The 21,758-nt window shown below is 43.4% G+C and overlaps 1 protein-coding gene across 4 annotated transcripts in view; it reads left to right on the plus strand.

Annotated features, from left to right (window-relative positions):
- Positions 1-21,758, plus strand: part of PDZD2 (PDZ domain containing 2) — a 206,897-nt gene extending 185,139 nt beyond the window's left edge. For 3 of the 4 annotated variants that reach the window (XM_052775629.1, XM_052775630.1, XM_052775631.1), the window contains 7 exons: positions 625-769; positions 2,844-6,459; positions 7,136-7,253; positions 10,481-10,582; positions 13,022-13,292; positions 15,327-15,461; positions 17,339-21,758. In XM_052775629.1, the coding sequence (XP_052631589.1) occupies positions 625-769; positions 2,844-6,459; positions 7,136-7,253; positions 10,481-10,582; positions 13,022-13,292; positions 15,327-15,461; positions 17,339-17,505 (4,554 nt within the window). In that variant the 3' untranslated portion in view covers positions 17,506-21,758. The remainder of the gene's footprint in view (positions 1-624; positions 770-2,843; positions 6,460-7,135; positions 7,254-10,480; positions 10,583-13,021; positions 13,293-15,326; positions 15,462-17,338) is intronic. The other variant, XM_052775632.1, reaches the window with a different exon arrangement.

A 21,758-nucleotide genomic window follows, 5' to 3' on the forward strand; every position in this document is an offset into this window, starting at 1 on the left:
GGATATTCTGGTGTACAAGGCTGGATGTAGTATTTTTAATCTAGTTAGTGGCCACTAGGGTAAGAGGGGATATGTTGTAGCAGTTTGAATTGGGCTGTGAGAGCTGGGGATTTGGGTTCTGCTCCTGCCTTTTTCTCTGACTTATGGTGCGGTGTTTAGAAACATACTTAGGGTTTTATCTTAAGAGCTCAGGCCCTGTCCAATTTAGTTATTTAGGAGAGTCCCATTGGACCAATGGGAGGTTGTGACCAGGAATATAATTCATACATGAAATGCAAAAATTATAGACAGTGTTCCAGCCCTGAAGAAGCTAGGGCTGATTCATGCCAATTCATTTAAATGAAGAGGGCTACGTCCTCCATCCTGATACTGATCTCTCAGAGAAACCAGCAGCTCTTTTGACGTTCCTGTTTGAGATTGATCATTAATTCGTCTCCTGGCAAAAGCACAGTCTGCTCTTTATTTATATGTTAGCAAACTGACAGCAGTGGTACCTGTGCTCTGCAGTGATGTGAAATAGGAAATGTTGCTCATAAGCCATTGCTTGCTTCCCTGCAATCTTTGACCCTGTCGCAGGGCTTCTGATGTGTATTTGTAATTTCTCCGAATTTGTCATTGCACCAGGGATCAATGGGCAAGATGGCTGTTGGAGATGAGATTACCACCATCAACAGTATCCCAGTCAGTAAGATGACGTACGAGGAAATCTGCTTGCTTATGCAGTGTCTTCCCACGTCGGTAACCCTGGAAATCCAGAAAGCAGCATCAGGTGAGAGAGTAGTTTTGCTTTTTTACCATTTATTCTGAGTAGCAGTGAAGAGAATTCCCTTGGATCAGCTGGGTCTGATCTTCTGCTGCCCCAGGTTCCCACATTGATTCAGGTTAAAAATGGGGGGTACATTGTGTCTGCGTTGGTGAGCCAGACAAAGCACTTTATCACCAAACCAGGCTTCAGGGTTCTCCCTAGCACCACAATGAGGGGAGCAAACCTACACCTGTGTGAAGCATTCAAAGCTCCCACTTACAGTATGTCCCTCCTGCCAGCATTTGCAGAGGTCTGAGTCATTTCATGCAGACCTGGAGCTAACTCAGCAGCAACCCTGTCCTGATAACCCATTCTACTGCTGTGCCTGTCCTGTAAATATATTGACCCTTTATAATCACATCTGTCTCTCTTAATCTGAAGTTTAAGTAATGATTTTGTGAATGGACAACAAGATAATAAAAGCCGCCTTCTTTCCCTCCTTCCCCTTCCCCTTCCCTTCCCTTCCCCTTTCCGTTTCCCCTTCCCCTTCCCCTTGTCAGAATTCTCTAATGTGCAGAAAGATGAAACAGAAAACCTAAGAAAACTAGTATCTTATCAAAATGTTTATTTGCATGTTTGTTATAAAAGTTTTCTAATTTGAATTGAAATATTTGATACCTCCTTAGTTTCTGCTCAGGGCTGATTTATGCTGCTACAGCAATATATGCATCCCCACAGACTGTACAAATTACGTGGTGTGGAAATGAGTGTTTGAAAAAGAAAAGCATACTTTTCAAATTCAGGAAGAACAAAATATTTTGCTTCATTCTAGCTTATGATCTTCTTTGTGTACCTATTAATACCTAGCAGCCTAAAGTGCTTCCAGATGCTTCAGTTCCAGTTGTTCTTTAAGGAATTCCTGGCTTGGCAGAGTCCTGTTCTTGTTTCCTTAGATTGCTGTGGCTTTTGCAAACTAATAGCATTGGGGTAGGGGCACACTGGCACTCCTTTATTAGGCAACTCTTCTGCTTTATCCTTCCCCTCACCCTGCCCCACTGGCAGAGAACAGGGTCTCTTCAGTGTGTGATCCAGCATGCTGAAGCAGGGCAGTACTTCAAATCCTATCCAGGCTGCTTCAGATTGCTCTTCTGATATGTCTTCCACTTTGTTGACTCCAGCAGGAGTCTGCACTTCTTAACATGGGTACCTAAGTTAAGTGGTGTGGATAATCCCACAGGTTTGTGCAAGGAGAGATGCACTGGAACGTTTGAATGAGCAGGAAAGGATGCAGACTCTGTGAATACACCCCTCCTTCTCCATGCACTTTCTGGGCCTCATCTGATAGTAACTGGCCTCTGGAAGGCAGCTTGAATGGGGATGCATGTCCCAGAAGCAATGTAGAAAGGTGCAAGCAGATGCTTAGGGTGAAGTGTTGAAAATTGAAGAGCTGGAGAAATGAGTGAACAGGAATGTGTTGGGAGTGCAGCAGTGACAGGGAGCTCAGTGTGTTGCCCAAGAGTGGGTTAAATATGTATTGGAAGCAAGGAAGGATCTGTGCCAGAAATCCAGTAAAGCCCATATGCTTAATGCCTGTATAACGTCACCCATGCATGTCACATTAAACACCTGCAGAAGTGCCGAGAGGATCAGAGTCAAGTTATTTATGCACAGCTCATCACTGCGTTATCTGTTCACCTTTGTTTGCTATGCCAGGGCTTTGTGTACTATGTGCAATCTGTTGGAGACATCTTCGATCAAACAAGTAATGAGAAGCAGTACTGCTCAGCCTGATTTACTTCACACTGACACTTTGGTAGTTGGTTGCTTGTTCAAAGATGAGAAATAAAAAGATCATGACTACTCACCTTGGATAAGTGGGTTGCTCCCTCCTGTGTGCTACTCAAATACACAGGGTTATGATTAATTTGAGTTGTTGTAAACATCATTACAGAAGAGGAGGAGTGCAGAGCAGAAGGAAAACATGTAGTCTGACTATGTGGTTGTCTATTTTTGTAATAAAACCTGGTATTTTGTGTATCACTTCCTATATCTGACAGGATTTTGCTTCTTTTTTTTATTTATTTTTATCATGATGCAGCTGTCAGCAGATTTACAAACCTCATCCTGTCTCCAGGGGTAGACAGTCAAAATCAGGCCGATGTCAACAGCATCCTCGCAACTGAGGAAGAACCGACTGCTGGGAAGCGAGAAGGAGCAGGTTTGCAAAATGCTGGTGGCGCCAGTGCAGTGGAGAGAACAACACTGCCACCTGATGCCACGAGCAAAGACGTGCAAAGAGGTCCCATGAAAAGCAACCACGCTGAGGACTGTGCTGCCATCCCCGTCACTGACATCGATGACTTGCTCAGCCAAATGGGTACTCCCGAGAGCAGGGCTTCGCGCACCCCGTCGCGAGCGGAAAGCCCCCTCCGAGATGAGTACACCACAATGTGCTGCTGTGGGACTGATGAAGGCTGTCCCGGACCTGAGCCAGGGCCAGCTAAGGAGGAGCTGCTGGAAAAAACTGTGAATTCTGGAGCTAATGCACAAGGGGTTTTGGGGCTGTCTGTGTTGGACTCCATTAACACAGGCAAACTTTTTACTGTGAATAAAAACTCTCTAAATAACTATTCTAGGAATTTTAGCAGTTTAAATGAGGATGAGTTGCCTGCAGCAAACTCTCCGGAAGGTAAGAGGAGTGACCTGTTTCCAAAGTCTATGTATGGGGCTGCGGAGGATTCTCACTCAGACACAGAGTCTGTCACGGAAAACTTTGACAGTGCTAATGAGGTGTTGCTTGGGCTGTGCGCTGCTGCTAATGCCCCTGCAGTCTGTACTGTACTGGAGTCTGACGAGGAGCAAATTGAGATTTGTTGCATGAACGATGATCCACAAAAGCCCACACAGGAGCAACATCTCACATCTGCAGCAAGCTCATCCTCTCTGTCCCCGCTGCATCCTTACGGTGGCAAAGTTTCACAAACTGAGGGCTGTGCAATGTGTGGGTCACTGGAGACAAGCATCAACAAACTAGGCTTGGAAGATCACAGTGGTCCCACTCCATGTCCCTCACGGTGTTCAGATGTGTCCTCTGCATCCTTGTATTCTCCTTCCTCAGTTTTCCTGCCAGAAAAAGACATCCTAAAGAATTCAGTCAGTATCCCTGAAGTTTACTCTTTCTGTAACAATGGTGCCTTAAGTACAGAAGAACAGATGGGTTTGGGGAACAGTAGTGGACATACGAAATGCTGTGAATCCATTGAAGAGGAAGGGTCTCTGCACTGCAAAAAGATAAGCTTTTACTCTGCTAGGAATGTCGATGGCTTGGAGAACAACGTGCTTGAGAAAGAAGGATATCATGATGAGCAGAGATCCACATCTGAAAGTGAAACAGTGGTTGATGACTGTAATCATGCTGTTAGTTACTGCTTAGTGAAGAAAGAAGCCAACAGTTTGTCCAGCTTGTCTAAAACAGAGAGCAATCATGTGAATGCATCGTCATCAAGAGCAATATCACTCAGGTCTCCCTTTCCCACTAGATCTAAAGATCCAAAGGCTAATACAGCTCATGAGTTGCCAGGGAAAAATGAGAAAATTAACTCTGTGACTTCAGGAAGGACTTCAAACGGAAAAGTCCAAAGCTCAGGCACAAATCACTGCAAAGGAGCTGCAGTACCGCACAGCCCATCCTCACAGAAAAAATCCTGTCAGGATTCTAAGGGAATGGCACAAAAAAGTATAATGGACACCCTTTTAAATAACCAGAAGGCCAAAGCAGGACCAAAGCTAAAAGGGATCACCATCAAAAGCAAAGCAAAGGCAAATTCAGATTTTTCAGGCATTAATCCTACCAAAGTCAGTGGGGCTGATCAGAAAAGGGCTTCTGTTTCTCCACAGCTGTCCCCCAAACTCCTGGGGAAGAAAACACCACTGTCCCGTAATTCGCCTACAAACCCAGATCCTGGCAAGAGCATTTCAGCAGCCTCAAGGACTCTGAAGTCAGAGCTAGAAAATAAACCATCTCTGGTCATTTCTGAAGATTCACTTCGGCCTCTCCTGAATGGCACCAGCAGCCCAACAGTGAGCAGTGAAATGAAATGTGGCTGTGAGGAGCTAACAGGCATGCAGCAGGCATTGGGAAAGCCAAAAGAAAAGCAAGTTTCCATGCAGCCTGCGGTGTGTCAGGATAAGGGTGCTAAGGTGGATGATTTCAGAGCCAGAGATGGTCAGTCCAAAGTCACTTCATCTCCTCAGGGGATACCAAAAGTTGAAGATGTGAAAGGGAGGGCTGATAACCCTGGAACAGGCCTGACCACAATCAAGAGCATCTATAGTGCAGATGACCTTAGGCAATTAGATCTGCAAAACGTAGGACCATCTGCTGGAGGCTCTTCTTTGTTGAGGTCCCCCTTGGTTCAGCAGGAGCAGCTGGAAGGGCAGGAGATCCAGCGTACTTTCATTGAGGTGAAACTTTCCTCCTCCTCACCCTCTTCTTCCTCCTCCTCCTCCTCTGCCTCTTCCTCACCAGCATCGTTTTTGCAACTGCCATTGCTGGAGAAAACAGAAGAGACGAACGCAGAAGTGCCTCGGCTGACTGCAGAGGTGGGGACCATGCAGCATTTCTCAAAAGCAGATACTGCTGGAGACAGAAATCTCTATGGCTTGTCGAAACCTGTGATGAGGACTTACTCGATGCCGGCCCAGTTATCGGATCACTTGAGGGAGGACTGCCATGTTGCAGAGGTTCATCCTGTGCAAGGTCCGCAGGGCCGTGCTGCAGAGGAGAAATACCCCCAGGCAGCGACGGGGATGTTAAAGATGGTCCATCTGAATCTGCCGAATGGCCAGAGGGGGAAGGAGCAGGCTTACGCCTCCAAAAGCGCCCAGGGGGTCCATGACACATCCCCCGCAGCCAGCGACATTAGCTGCCCCGCTGCCAATAAGCTGAGGGGCTTCAGGAGGAATTACTACTACTATGAGCTGAACTGGCCGCATGAACCTACCTCATCCTTCTCTGTCAAACAGAGGATCAAATCCTTCGAAAACCTGGCAAATTTTGACCGGCCCGTTGTGAAGGCCATCGATATACACTCGGCTGCGAGATCACCGCTCGCCAGGAGGTCGTGTGGTGGGATGGCTGCCGCAGCCAGCCCCGCCGAGATGCCACGGGCCTTGCGGCGCAGCTTGAGCTCCTACGGTGGCAGCCCGAGCCCGGCCAACGCCGTGGCCAAGTCTCCCACCAGCGCAGAGCCCACGCGTGTGGCGGAGGGCGGCAAGGGGGAAGGAAAGCCCCGGAGGAGCGAGGAGGGCGGTGCTGGGGCAGACGTGGCGGCCTTTCCCCCCTCGGCCTCGCAGGCGCGCCGCAGCCGCGGCCTGGGGCGGCCGCCGCTGTCCCGCTCCAGGCTGCGGGAGCTGAGGGCCCTCAGCATGCCTGACCTGGACAAGCTGTGCGGAGAGGGCTTCTCGGGGCCGCCGCAGCCCACCTGCTTCAAGACGGAGCTGGAAATCACACCCCGCAGAGCCCTCGGCGTGCCTGCCCGAATTGACGCAGCCCCGCCAGCCCGCTGCGGCCCTGCGGAGGTGGGTGCGATGGGGATGGGTGCCGGCAGCCCTCGGGACAGCGGCTCGGGGACGCCGGGGTCTGCCTCGGATGATGACGTGCCCCATGGCAGCTCTCTGGATGGGGAACGCTCAGAAAACAGCTGGTCCATCAGGTTGGTGTTGGCTTTGTTACCGCTGCTTCGTTTTCGTCCCCGCAAGCCTCTCCTGAGGCAAAGCTTCCCCATTGCCCCAGATCTGCCCCAAAGCGCATTTCAACTTCGGCCCCAGCCCCAATTCCCCTCACGATTCAGGGTCCTGTTCTTCATGCTCTTGATCACTTGGAGCCGCCATGCTGCTGTCTGGTGGCAGCCATGCTTCCATGCAGGGTGAAGCACTTCGTCCTGGCAGGGCCGTGCTCCTTTTCTGTGTCCCCTCTAGCTGGTTTTGGTCAGTTTTTGGCCACCTCATGACACAGCAGCCGCTGTGGAGGGGAGGCTGCACAGCGCTGGCTGCCAGCACAGCCCGCAGTGACAAACGAGCTTGTTGTCCTGCCAGAAGCAGTCTTCAGATGTAGCTGTCTCCTTGTTTTTGCTAACGTATGTTGCTAAAACCATTGGGGAAAGAGGAGGGGAACGGAACGGCGACTGATTTTCAGAGTTAAATTGTCTTCTCTGCCCCTTCCCATTCTTCCAGCATACACCATTTCTTACCTGTTTTCAAGATTTCTGCTTGTTAATGGGCTGGCCCGTCATTGTTTACCCTAATGCAACCTTTGTTGTATACCTGAAACGTATCTCTACACGGTCTAGAAATAAAAAGCTGTCTTTTAAATCTTTCTGTTCATTTTAGCTTGGATCAGCTACTCGTCTCAAGCCTGGACCAGCAAAAACTGCAATCTGTTTTCTCAGCAGTAGTACCAAAATGTGACGTTGTTGCTATGCTCCAAGAAGTCAAAGCACAAGTAAAGGTAAAAACCAGAAGATAAAACTAGATTATTGGTGGTATTTTTAAGGGTTTTCTTAATGGCACATAAAATCTCTTCCAAACAGTTTCAGAGCTCCTCCAGTAGTCCTGTGGTAGGTTACAGTTGATGGTAGTTCTACTAATGCTGGTTTTTGAATGCCTGCTATAAACCCATAATAAATTCGAATGGCTTTTGTATAAGAAAGCGTCTTGTTTGTCCAGTGTGAAAGCAGTTTTCAGCCACGATAAATAGACCTATTTTAAGTGGAGAAGTATGCCTCCATTTGAGTCATTATTACAGATGAGAAACTCCTGGGTTTGCCAATAATTGCACATCAGAATTTAACTTTCCACCAACCATCTGGGTCAGACTCGCTTTCCCCACTGTGCAAGGGAAGCTCTGCTCCTCTCTTTGCCTGCAAACACCCCCCTTTTGCTAGGGCTGCAGTCATGGAAATTGAGTTTATTTTGTTTAATGCTGAACTGGTGGCTTGCAACAACAGAAATTGGCTGCTGGAGTGTTTGTAAGAGACTACTGTGACCTTTTTGCTCTCTTCTGTAGAACTGGTTATTGCATTAAGATAACCTGCTTCATTATCTCAGTGTTTAAAGGCCTCCAAAGTGAAATGATTGGCAGAACATTGCTTCTCTTATTGCAGTGTTTGTGTTTGTGTTTTTGGGATACATCCACATCGTTTTTAAATCAGAACAGAAGTTGATAAAATAATGACAGCACTGGAGGGGAAACTGCCATCTGGTCTGCATAACTGCTGGCTGAGCTGCATTTGGAGCATTCCTGAGTCTTATTCACAAAGGTTGCTGTTTCAAACGTAGAACAGACTGGGGGGAACTGGACTTCCCCAAAATAGCCAGCTTTACCTCCTTCCAGGGACAGCATAGCTAAAGCTTGCAAGTCCCAAGAGCTTGGTGAGCCAAGAGGGTTTGGTAGGTTTACTGATAAAATTAGGATTGGATTGTACTTCTGGGCAAAGGTAATTAAGTGTTCTTTAAAGTATTTTGCATGGGGTCTTGGAGAGATTATTTATTTATGCCACTTTTCAAAGTCTTTATGCCACTTTTCAAAGTCTGAGAACTCAAATATTTATAAAGCTGAATGCTTTTTGGAATGCAATCCTTGTCTGCATAGTTTCTTATCCATATTTAAGCCCAGTATGGCACGTAGTCTGGAAAATTTTACACTAGTCAAATGCTGGATTTAAGTGTACAATAGGAGGGTTCTTCATGGTTACGCAATTGCTGAAAAATTAGATGGACTGCCTGATTCGGACTGAGAGCTTCCCCAGGAAGAGTTTGTCATCTTCTTTTGCTCTGAACAGTGCTGAATTTACTGCTTTTAATAAGTGCTACTAATATATTAAAAAAAAAATGGGCATTTTATTGTTTAAATCTCTATGACTGATAATCTTTGGCTAACAGGCTAAATAGAGGTGATCACTGGAGGCTCTGTGTGTCCACTGTGTGGCCAAGTAAAGCAATAAGCATCCATAGCCAGGTGTGTCTGTGCCCCATAGTACATGTGCTGGCTGAGGACAGCATTGAGAGCTGGGGAGGGAGGAGATGCATAACCTTGGCAATGGGAAGCTAGGGTTCAAGCTGTGTTGCTGACCGGCCCAGGATGTGCGGTCCTCGCACAATTCTTCTCCCGTGTAAGCAAATTAAGTTGTGGTAGCAAGGGTTGGAAAGAACCTGACCTCTTAAACAAAAAGGGTTGCTATAGTACTTAATGGTCAAAGATACGTGTGTGTTTCCATTACCCTCACTGCACTTTGAAAGGGGCTAGCCTAGATACTTAACTGATTTTATTATTTCTAGCCTAACAGAAAGCTGTTCTCGCTTGAGTACAGGTGAGAAGGGTCTTAACATCTACAAATACTGTGCTCCATTCTCCTTGAGCACTGATGGATCAGTGATTTGGAGCAGGGTGGCATCAGTTTCTGACATTGGCTCTGTGCATTGCAGGGATGCCTCTCACAAAGAAAATTTTCCAGAGCCACCATTTGGCAAAAAAGCACACAGTGAGGCCAAGAATTTGACCATTGTTTCACCAAAAAATGATAATAATCTGTGGTTCCCTGTGCCTTTTGAAACAAAATTAAAGGCAAACACTGAGTTAAAATGTTGAGTTCAGTGAACTAAATACATCATTTAATGCTAAATAGATTAAGAGGTTGGTTTCTAATGCTGTGCCATTAATTTTAGTGTTGGCAGTTTCTGGAAATGACTGATACTGGATGGGATCCCGGGGAAAAGCTGAGACCTGCTTTCTACTCCTCACTTCTGATGCTCTGCCCCAAAGACGGTTACTATCCCCTTGCTCCGCCAAATGCCTGCTTATAGCCCCCCTTACACCACAAAATGTGGTCTCTGTAACAGCGTCTGGTTTTGTCCTAATAACCGTTCAGAAGACAGCACTAGACTTGCTGGATGGGACTGCTTCTCTCTCATGGCAAATTCTGTATTTTGGCAGCGGGCCATTACTTCGAAGAAATCAGCTTTACACCTTTGTTCTGGTCTGGAGCCAAGTGCAGCACTGGTGCAGACCTGCACCAGTCCCTTTCCTGTGCTGGATGCTCCCATTTCCACAACAGCACAGCTGAGTCCCATTTGGATCCCTAACGGGCTCCTTACTTTCATCTCCCAAATGAAACAGTTTTTCCTGCTGTCCCATCTAACTTTCCAAAGCTTCAGTTTGTGGTCACTACCCCTTGCAAGATTGTCCAGCACTGCTGAGAAGAGATTGATACAACTGCCCTGCATTACATCTTTGTAACTGCCTTTAGAGGAGAAGAAGAAGTGGGATAACAAAAGTGTTAGTAATTCCCTGGAAAGTACAGTGCTTGGTCTAGAAAGGTGTATGGGAACTATTGAGTTTTGACTGCAAAATGTCAAGCAATGTGAAATTTATTACAGCCTGTGAAAATAAGGCTGCCCACAGTTTAATAACCTTCCACTGTCCTAATTTTGATTTTGCTTTCTAGCCTTGGACTGACTGAAGAAAGCTTTGCTGTCACCTGAGTTCTCTTATCTGGCTGCTACTCATCTGTAGCATGAAAAGAAATGTATTTAATGTCTCAGTTTTAATTCCTTGAATTGCTTTTTTTACCTGCCATAATCTGAGGGTACTGGGAATTTGTCATTTGTGCGGGAACTTTGTCTTGATCTTTGGTTTGTTTTTATTCTCCTTCCTCTCCATGTCCATTTTTCTGCTAGAGCAAAGAAGACACATACTTTGTAGTCTTGCACAAAGAAGAAGGAGCTGGCTTGGGATTTAGTGTTGCTGGAGGAATAGATCTGGAACAGAAATCAGTCACAGTAAGTGATGGCTGCAAGTAATTTTTTTGCAAAGCTCACTTTAAAGCAGGCTGGTGATTAGATCAAGCGCTCATTTATCAAGACTCACTGCAAGTCATTCACAGTCATAAAACAGTGTCTCTCAGAGGCGGCTGCATACCATCTGCTACTGAAATCACAGAGTGTCTGGGAAGCGTAATTTTTATTATTGGAGATGGATGCCAATTATGTTTTCAGCCTTTAAAAGTCTGTTACTGGATGGGGGGGCTGGCTAGGTCTAAATCCTATGCATGTAAATAAAATTTTGCATGCAGTTGCAGTACACGCAACATTTTAGGGGAGATTTTCATTCCCAGTAAATGCTGTGCAGTGAAGTTTTTGAAGGATTTTGCAAATGTGAGAATGGCTGTTACAGACCTCCATAAACATTCTGGATTTCACATCACAAGTTTGGTTTGGTGTTACTAAGACCTGCGGGTGGTCAGTAAATGAGGGTTGTTGTTTTGATTTTTTTTTTTTTTTTTTTAAGTCTTATAAAGCATTCTGAACCAAAGATACTGTGTGCCATTAAGTGATGTTGGTGTGTAAAAAGTGATACCAAGCAACTTATATACTGTTCAAAAACAGATCAGTTGGATAGAAAAATTCAAGACAACTGGTGTCACATGTGACAATTTCTTTACACAAGATACACATTTCAATTCTGCCCTGACAGAGAGAGATCCATTAAGTGCTGAGATTAGAAGAAGGGTATGTCCTCAGGCTGTGGGGCCTGCAGCAGCCCTTGCAGGAATCTTCTGGTTTTTGCTTTTAGACAAGACCAGTATAAGTAAATGTATTTTACATTAAGCAGTCATTGAGTTAGAACATGGTCACAGTCTAGGGAACAGACTCTACTTCTCTCGCTACAAAGGTTGTGTTCCCTCTCTGGGGCCCAAACACTCGCAGTGTCAGCTGTGAGGAAGGGGATGGCTCAACAGTGTTCCACCCCAGAGAGCTCCTCACCTAGTGACTGGGACACTACCTAAAAATATGATCTTGAGCTCTCTCAGGCTGAGTAGAGCTCACTTTCTCCATCAGTGCCATTAGCCATGAGAACAAAAGAGCATCAGCTGCTGCTCTTTGCAGATCCTCTTTGTTCAGTGTGTATAAAGCATACTTCTCAGGTGGGGAAGATTTTAATGTCCTTGACCTACTGGGATTCTGGGTCCCAGATGGATTTAGGGTTGCCACTGGGTGCTGAGCTGCTTAGATGGGCTGTTCTGCCCACACTTGGGTGCAGAAATAGAAATGCCTAGTGAGTGTCAAGGTACTGAGGAGTTGAGCATGTGAGGGAAGGCAGCAGATGTTTTAGACGTGACCCCTGTATTCCACTTACCTCTTGCATTTGAGTGTCTATGTCCGTTACTGAGTCTGGTACTACATCTTTGAATGCCTGCTTAGACTGGCTGGAAATTTATCTCCTTGGATCTGCAGGGTTCTATGGCAGGTGCCCATCTCAGCATGGCCCTGCAGTGAGAGGGAACTGGAGCCAAAGGGCTTCTGATTCCTCACTATTGGTGTGGGCATTGGGATAGATTCCTAGAGAAAATGGCATGCAGAATTGTGCCCACAGATTTGGTGCCTTGAACCTTTGCCCAGTGGACCTAGAACTGTGTGCATGGGAAACCATATTCAGGCTGCTAAAATTACAGTGCCTGATAGGCAAGTCTTTAGATACAGGGTCTTGAGTCTTTTAGTCAGTTCTTTTCTGTAAATGGCACACATCTAAGTCTCAGCTGCACTGCTGGAGTTTACTCAAAGTTTAATCTACTCTGAATAGAGTATTTTTTTTTCTCTAGAAAAAATGCATTTCAGGCCACTAAGTCATCCTTTGCATCTATTTGCATGATATTTGATCAGCCAAATTGAGATGGACAATTAAATACTTGTACAGCTGCAGTAAGTCAGAGCCTTCCTATGCACAGATGCTGTGCACTACTTAGAAGTGCGCGTGTGAAAACAGCACAGGATACATGTCCCAGTCAGTGGGAATTTGGAGAGTGGGTGTCACACCCCACAATGTTGTGCTTGGTGTTTGGTGTAGCATGGATGTGGATTTAACCTGTGTGCCACTTGAAATATGTTAATTGGAGACTTTTGAGGAGTTCACTGAAGACATAAGTGATTTGTGATGTTACATTCTCTAGCTGGTTTTGGTTGTCCTTGGCTTAGAAATGACCATGCAGTAATAGCATGTTTTCCTCTGCTTTCCCCCCTCATCTCTAACTGCAGTTCTTGTCCAGTCACTTAGGCCTTAGTATTTGAGGGTGTTCGTTGGAGCAAATGTTGTGTGCTTGATATCCAGGCAGTGGGCACTGATTGCAAACTTTGGTGGGGTCTCTGTGTTCACCTTGGCCCGTAGAGCACTATGTGTGGTCATGAGGTTAAAGCATCCTTAAGTTAAAATCTTTCTTGTAGGTCCACAGAGTGTTTTCAAAGGGAGTGGCATCTCAAGAAGGGACTATTCATCGAGGAGATCTTGTTCTGTCAATCAATGGCAAGTCTCTTGCGAGCTCAGTCCATGGGGATGTCCTGAATACTCTTCATCAGGCAAGACTATACAAATACACGGTCATTGTCATCCAGAAGGAAAAAGACAAAGCAAACAATTCTTCCAGTCTTGAGATATCAACTACTGGCAGAAAATGTGTGGGGTCTGGAAAGGATATTTCCATGGAAATAGGAACAGGTATGATCTTTGTCCAAGAACAGTTGGAAGGATTCCCTTGCAGAGCAGACTGAAGGGAAAAATGTGCATGTGTTTTAGATTAAAACCGTCTGTGCCTTATGTGATTGAAGGGAGCAAATGAAATTACCTTTAAATTTTATTTGTTCTCTTTGGAGCCTAAATGCAGTTTGGTTTTTTTTTTTTTAAGTATCATAACTTAGAAGGACATTTAGGGCCTAATCCAATTTCTACTAAAGTTAGTGATTCCACATACTCTTCCAATCCAGGATAAACTCCTTTTAAATAATAACAGTAGTCAGTGCGAGAAAGCAAACAACCAAAAAAGAAAAAAGGAAAAAAAAAACCAACCTCAAAGAAAACCCCAAGCCCTGCAGTTTGTTATGCATAGTGACTGAACTTGCTCTTTGTAATAGCAGACTTCATACTGTTTCTGCTAAAAACATAGAAAAAATTATTTTGATATTACAGTAAGTGGAGCTAGGCCAAATCCAAGTCAGCCATCCCATAGGAAACTAGGCATAAATGGTTTAAGTGGAAATGTATCAGTGGAATGGTAAGTTCCTGTTTGGGAACAAGACAACATTTCAGTGTGAAGGCTGTACTTGGGGTGTTACAAGCAGATCTCAAATTTTTTTGTAGAATTAAGACACAAAACCCTTTAGCACCTGTCTGATGCTGCTGCTTTGGGAGCAGGACATGACCGGTTAATGGTTGGACTTGATGATCTTGAAGGTCTTTTCCAACCGAAATGATTCTATGATTCTATGATTCTATGACCTGCTTCAGTCCTCCACTGCTGCAGTGTCCCTGGGAGGGAGTGGGCAGTGGTTACAGCTTATTGCTGAGAGATTTGGTGATGCAGCTTCTCCTGCCTTCCAGGGCAATACCAGGCACTCAGCTCAGACCATCCCCAAACTGTGACATGGAGCTGCCATTCACCTATTTTTAACCCCTTGGCCATAATCATTACTGTTTGTTTTTTTCCATAGCAGTTTTTATTGGTTTATGCTTTCAGTGGGTTTTATAGGCCAGCTTTGTAATACAGCTTAAAAGAAGTAGAAAGTACTCTGTAAATGAATGGATCAGCCTTTCTGGAATTGTTCCCATGGATATAATATATGTAATTACTTCAGAATCCCTTTCTACCCTAAGCTCCCTGCGTCTTGCACGTTGATAAATGCAGGATAACTGCTGGGTGCAGGCACTAGGGGGCAACATTATCTCATAAACAGCATAGTATTGGGTTATTAAGATCATATTTCCATCCTGCAAGGCAAAGCACGTCTTCAAATGTTTTAGATAACGTTTAAAGTTGTTTGAGATAACGGCAGCAGTAATTTGTGATAATGCAGACTGCATAATTTTTATATTCACACAGGGCAAAGAGGGTCCTGTTTTCCAAAATTGTAGATTTATTTCCTCCTAAGCAAAATCATATTTTATGTCAGCTACAGCAATATTGCATTCTAAAAATATCTGCTATGTAAGAGGCAGGATGCGCATACAGCTAATTATGGTTATTGCCATAGATATGAGTCCAGAAACAATTATTCACAGTATTTAGAGATTACAGATTTTTCCTTAAGAGGATGGAACATGTTTGTTTAATGCAACATTTCATTCACTACTGTTATTTGAAAAGATGTGGCTCATTGAATAAGTGGGAACAAATGAAAGAAAAAGAAATGCTCTCCACTCACCATTTTTATAATTTTTCACTTATTTTGTTCATGTTAAGAGTCTTTGCTAAATTTGCTAAGCTTTAATTTTGCCCCCCAAAAATGCCTTGGCAGGTTTTGGTTGAACATGCAAAATGAAAATGTTGCTGTGCATAAATGCATTTTGTACTGTCTCCCATTCACAGCTGCAATAATACACATTCACTTCTGAGAAACTGGGTGACAACACGTTCTAATCTGAATATGAACTGAACTCTGAATTGCTTTGTCACTGCAGCAAAAACAAAACCAATGAAACACAACTTGCAATTTACTGTTAACTGCATAACAAGATGCTATGTGTATTCTGTTACAGATCCAAACCTGGATATGAATGATGTCATCTGCGTTGAATTATTGAAAACCTCTGCTGGCTTGGGATTCAGTCTTGATGGTGGAAAAGCTTCAATTGCTGGAGACAGGCCCTTGCTTGTAAAAAGAATATTTAAAGGTACTACAAGCACGCAGTGGATATTATCCCAGTTTTCCTTTTGTGCATTGTACAGACATTTTAATTCTTGGACTCGATTTTTTTTTTTTTTTTTGAAGCAAGGGTGGTTTTTGTGGTCCTTGTTTATTACCACTTACTAGGCAAAGTGGTCAGTAAAAAAAACAGTCCCGGGAGTGGCTAGGGATTGCGTCTGCTAGTAAATGTTTGTGGAGCAATCTGATTTACTAAATATGATGCAGTTCCTTCCTGGGCTTGTCCACTATTCTAGACATTAAATTACAGCAGCAGTATTGTATGTAATGGTTTGAGAAGTTCATGCCTTATCCAGTTCTCTTTTCTAAGAAAAGGACAGCAGAGAGAATCAGTGTGGTTCCAAAGCACCATCCTGCATTATACCCAGTTATTAATTTTACCCTTTTTTTTCATCTTTGCTTTTTTTTTGTTAGATATCAGTATTAGCTTTTGCTAAGAATATGTGATGTTTGTATTCAAAAACTGCCACTTTTGGATGCTTTGTTTGTCAGCAGGTAGTTGAACTTACACAAACCATGTATAGAAAGGAAACCAATCCCAGAACTATGCTGTGATTTTAGTATGTCTGTCGTGGTTTAACCCCAGCTAGCAATTAAGCACCACTTAGCCACTCACTCCCCCCTCACGTCCAGTGGGATGGGGGAGAGAATCGGGAAAAAAAAAGTAAAACTCATGGGTTGAGGTAAGAACAGTTTAATAGAACAGAAAGGAAGAAAATAATGATGATAATAATAACAATAATAAAATGACAATAATAAAAGGATTGGAATATACAAAACAAGTGATGCACAGTGCAGTTGCTCACCACTTGCTGACCGATGCCCAGTTAGTTCCTGAGCAGCAATCCCCCCAGGCCAGCTCCCCCCAGTTTATATACTAGACATGATGTCACATGGTATGGAATAGCCTGTTGGCCACTTTGGGTCAGCTGTCCTGGCTGTGTCCCCTCCCAGCTTCTTGTGCCCCTCCAGCCTTCTTGCTGGCTGGGCATGAGAAGCTAAAAAATCCTTGACTTAGTATAAACACTGCCCATTCTGGGATTCAGTTTAGTGAAAAATACAGCACTTCCTAAAGGAAGCTGAAACTCTCGATGAAGCTGCAGCATTTTTACAGGATTACTTTTCAGTGGTTTATTCTCTCATCAAGGAAAAAAATCAAAATGGTATTTCCTGAATTGCTTATCCATTTCTGTTTGTGTTTGTTTTCCCCTCTTTAGGAATTGATTCTGAGGGTAAAGACCATGTTTAATTTTGAGCTCATTAATTTATATCCTTAGATACAGTCCTTTTCCCCTCCACTCCCTGTGATGGCTGATGTTAGTTAAATTATCATTACGGAAAACATACTTTTATGAGCAGTGAAGGGTGTGACCCTCTCTAGGAGCTGTTTCTGTGTCTGGTATGTTTATCCTAAGTTTGCTACGCTTGTGTGGTTTGTTCATCCCTGTTATCCGGGTTTTACAATCTACTGCATTATCTGCTTATTACCATGTTAAAATTCCATTTGAGAAAATACATCCGTGCCACATCCAACCTGTATGTTTATTTTTATCAACCAGGTTTTCTTACAGCTACAGAGATAATGTACAGCATATTTCATGCACTTATGCTGCTTCCTTCAAAAACAGACATTTTTTTCTGAGAGCAAGGATTGTCTTGGTTAAAATAACATTTCTGTGACATGCAGCATGGGGTAGATTGCTAGAGCTGAGCTGAACATAAGTGACTTGTACTGAAATTGCCACTGTTGGAAAAATGGTTTATTTGCTCTTCATCACAGGGGAAAGCAAATTTTTGTGGGTTTACTTTTTTTTTGCACTGACTTTTTTGCCCTTTTACTCCTAGGTGGTGCTGCGGAGCAATCTGGAAACATAGAAACTGGAGATGAAATTCTTGCTGTTAGTGGAAAATCATTACTTGGCCTCATGCATTACGATGCCTGGAACATTATTAAATCTGTGCCAGAGGGCCCTGTTCAGCTACTAATCAGAAAACACAGAACATCAGTATGATGCAAGCACTACATGAAATCACACTTGCTAAGACAAAACACTTAAAACTGGCTACAAGCTATCTTTGTTTCTAAAGCCACACAGAAGTGTCTTAATGCTCTACAGAGAGGTGCTAAGAGCCTTGGAGAACCACTGAGCAAGCATGTGATGAGCATCATAAAATCTCACCTAAATATCGAGGATGAAGGAAGCCAAATGTTAAGAGACAATTTTGTATTATGTGGCAGTTTTAATGGAACTTCAAGACCTCTCCTGGGTTTGATTTGAAGTATTTTGACTGAGAAAAATAACACTGTGCCTGTCCCTGATATTTTTAGTATCTGCAGAGCATTGGGAGTATAACTTATGGTTGTTATCCTGTTGACAAGGATGGGTATTTAGATTGTACTGTATCACTTAGCTGTAATAAGACTTCAGGACACTTACTTAGGGTCTGGTCCTTTTTTTGTTGTAATAAGAGAATGTCTGGAACAATCTCACTTTATTCTTCTAAGTGCAGTTTTGCTAAAAATGCATGACAAAAAGAGTATAATTTTGCACAACTTTTATGCCTAAAACATGAGCATTTTAATGCAAAGCTGAAAAATATTCTTAAAACTGATGAACTAACTTGGCATCCATCACAACTGAGTCTGCTCTTAGATGCAACTTGTATCTGAAATCACTTGGCATTAATGCAGTAGAAATCTGTGAGCAAAAAAATCACATCTAAATAATAGGTGATTGTCCACCAAGGTGTAGACTGAGTTGTTAGTTGTGATTAAAATGGGAGCGATAAAAATTGGAGCCTGAATTTTCAATTTAGGGTTCTAATGTTAGGCACCTTTAATATATATATATTTTTAAAAAGGGGATAATTTCAAGTGCTGAGCACTTGCAGATCCCACAGACTTCAGCAATCACAAAGTATGTCTGAAAGTCGGGCTGCTTTTATTTGGCTGCAAGAGGCGTAAGGCTGCCCGACTTGAAACACTCAAGCTGAAAGTGGTGGTCTAACGATGGGGATTATAACAGATTAAATCTGAACTGGCCATATTTCTGGCTTTTAATCGCTCTTTTTTGTTTTGTCTTGTCCAATATTTATTTTTGCTTGTGTGAGAGTGGGTGAGGATGTGTGTGGAACATTTAAGTGCACCTGGCTGCATCAGGAACAGGCTGATGCTGAGGGTTCTGGATGGTGAAACCGAAAACTATTTGTGTAGACAGGAGAAACCATGGTGTTAGATACAGCAGAACTGACAGGGTTGCAATGCCACGGGTGCTTAGTTTGGATTTTCTCACCTCTACTCACAGTAGAGGTACCAGCAGCAGGCCATGCTGCTGAGTGTTTTTCATAGTCTGCTGTGTTGGGAGGAGAGCGTACGGGTGCAAGAGATTAGACTCTGTTATTTCTCTTCCTACATCTGGGATAGCTAAACAACATAAAAGAGATACAGGAGGAAATGGGCCAGTGTCCTTATCAGCTGAGAACAAGTTGTTTGTTCCAGAGTGCTCAGGTTGTTTGTCACATTAGGCTGGAGACTGCTTGCAGCCAACATGCCCAGGGTGAAGAGCTCTCAGCCTGGAACCGGTCCAAATCTGAAGTGCTGCCTACATCTATAGTAAGCCAAGACACTGCATAGCTGTTACAAAAAGGTCTGGGGTTGTCACTTGGCCCTACCCCAAGATCATACTATAGTTCAGTTTATTTACATTTATTCAACAGTGCTTGGAGCAGTTGCTTCCAGCTTAGTGGAGCACTTGCTTTGGTTCATTTCTGACAGCTTCATTGGACTCCAACTCGTGATATACAGAGGAAAATTCAGTTCTGCAAGGCAACCTGAGACCAGGTAAGCAGAAAAGCTGTGCAATGTTTTGTCTAAAAATGAATAGACTTAATTCTTTTTCCGTGATATTAGCATGTGAATCCAGGGAGAAATGCAGCTTTTGGTTACAGGAAAGGCAATACTTTACATAGTCCTATAGCTGCTTTGCCTGCAGGATTTCTGTCAAAACTAATTCAGGTTCAGTGCTGTGAAATGACTATGGAGTTGGGTTCCCTGTGACCCCGAAGCTCAGCCACTCTGTTGGGGCTGTTGCTTGCCTCCAGTCACCTCCATGGTGGGAGAGGCTTCAGGAGGATGCAGCACTTGGGGTCAGAGGACCACACTGAGGTTGCAGGCCTGTGCTGGGATAAAAGAGGTTACCCCTGCATATTTGGTGAAAAACAGGGAGAAGACATTTGGCAGTGACAATTAAATGGTGAGGCCTTGTTCAGGAATGACCAAAATCTGACTGTAATAGCGTGTATAATAGATACATAAAATGCATGTGGAATTTAATGCAGCGTAGTGAATACATACCTGTATACGTATAATACATACAAGTGCAGTACTGACTTTTTGCTACTTTAATGTGGTAAATCACAGTTGTGTTTTAGGAAATGGCATTTTTTTTCAGTCCACAGTTTAAAATTTTGGAGGTTCCAACGCAGGGAGGCATATGTCTCCCTCACTCCTAAACCGGTGTGAGCTCAAAGGTAAAGTCTTCATTTTGTAAATTAAACTTAATTTGAGGTGTCTTAAGATGATACGTGGTGAATATTTTCAGATGCTTATTTGCAGGTACTGTTCATTGTGAGTGATTTAGAAGGCTTTAATTTTTCAGTAATCGAATACTATACTGTTCAGTATTTTATTTTACATGCACGTAGATATGTGTTGGCTGAGTAACAGCAGAGGTGGGGATTTTTGTGTGTGATTCAGTAGTGGCTATAATTTAAAAGCTAGGTTTAATGTTTTAAGTCTGATAGTTACTATGGGTAGAATGATACACTTCTCTACTAACATTACAGCAAGAAAAAGAATAGTATTTAACCCTGATTGTTTTTGTTCCTGAAAATACTGTTTTTAATGTGAAAGAACAAGAAACATCTTTACTGATGCTACCGGTGTTGATATGATTACAGTAGTGTTTCCTGACATCTCTGTTGGGGTGACATTCCCCATAAAAGCCCCAGGATTTGTGCAACATGGGTCTGCTTTATTATAAACAGGATGGGTAGACCAAACAGATGTAGTGAACCTTTGGTTGCGCACCTGGAAAAGTAAATGTTATTTTTCTGAGAGCCTGGTCCCACCAAAATGACAGAGGACGTTGCATTGGTTCATCAGTATTCAGTAGGTTCATGAGCATTTTTGGCCTTGCTGTTTGCCTGTCGGTCCCCACAGTGATTCTTTGCCATACCAGAAGGTTGGCCAAGCTCTAGGAGAGCGGTGACTCCCCAGAGACTTGCAGGTGCCTCTTGGAAGACCAAAAAATCAGGATGAAATTATGTACTTGGTCCACAACTGTTCACCAGGGACCTGAAGGCATTCCAGGTAAGGTGAATTTGCTCCTAGATGGAGAAGGTCTGGTGGAGGGCTTTGCCGCTTCCAGGCCTGGGGCAGCTCAGTGTACACATCCTGGATATGAGAATGGGCTCTGGTGCGATGCTGCCATTGCATATTCTGCAGCCTTTTGTACCTGGAAGTTCTTTCCAGCTTCTGTGGGGACTGCATCTGTATTAAGAACTGTGAGATTAGGCCTAAATGAGGGAGGGAGCAACATCTGATTGTTTTCTTGCTAAAAAAATTAGTATGAGGGCAGTAAGTATTAAACTGTTGAGTGATTCATGTTTTCTAATGACCCTCTCTTAAAATTAACGCTAGTTAATGTTCTGCAGTGGTTCTTGTCAAAATCTGAAGGAACTGCTCCCAGATGGGAATGTTTACCTGCTTCTACGTTTAGCGTATGTAAATGTACAAGTGGAAATATTGATGAATAGTAGACTAGATCATGTGAGAAATGGGGATCCCACTTTAGGTAGGTTTTATGTGTTAGGCTGATACACTTATTGTATGATATTGTATATTTACACTTTTATTTATATAAATAAAACTTCTTTTAATGAAAACTGTTTAATATGCCTTGTATATTTTAAAAAAGTGAGTGCAATAACATGAAATAGATTGTACATTTTTCAATTTGCTGTCTCTGTTATGTAAATCTGTATTGCCATAAACTGTTTTATTTGGTTTTTTTAGTGATTTTGAAAATAAATGGTATCCTTAGTACTCCTCTAGATACTTATTTCTCTTATGCCGATGTCTGTCTGGTCCACAGTTGGCACTGGCATCGTAGGGAGAGCACAGACAAAGACTAAGTAAGCGTTAATGCTGTCCAGTTGTGCATCTAAGCTAGAAGTAAAATACCAGCCTCTAAGAACTGTCATT

The sequence above is a fragment of the Harpia harpyja genome, chromosome Z (genome assembly GCF_026419915.1).
Source record: "Harpia harpyja isolate bHarHar1 chromosome Z, bHarHar1 primary haplotype, whole genome shotgun sequence".
NCBI classification, from domain to species: Eukaryota; Metazoa; Chordata; class Aves; order Accipitriformes; family Accipitridae; genus Harpia; species Harpia harpyja.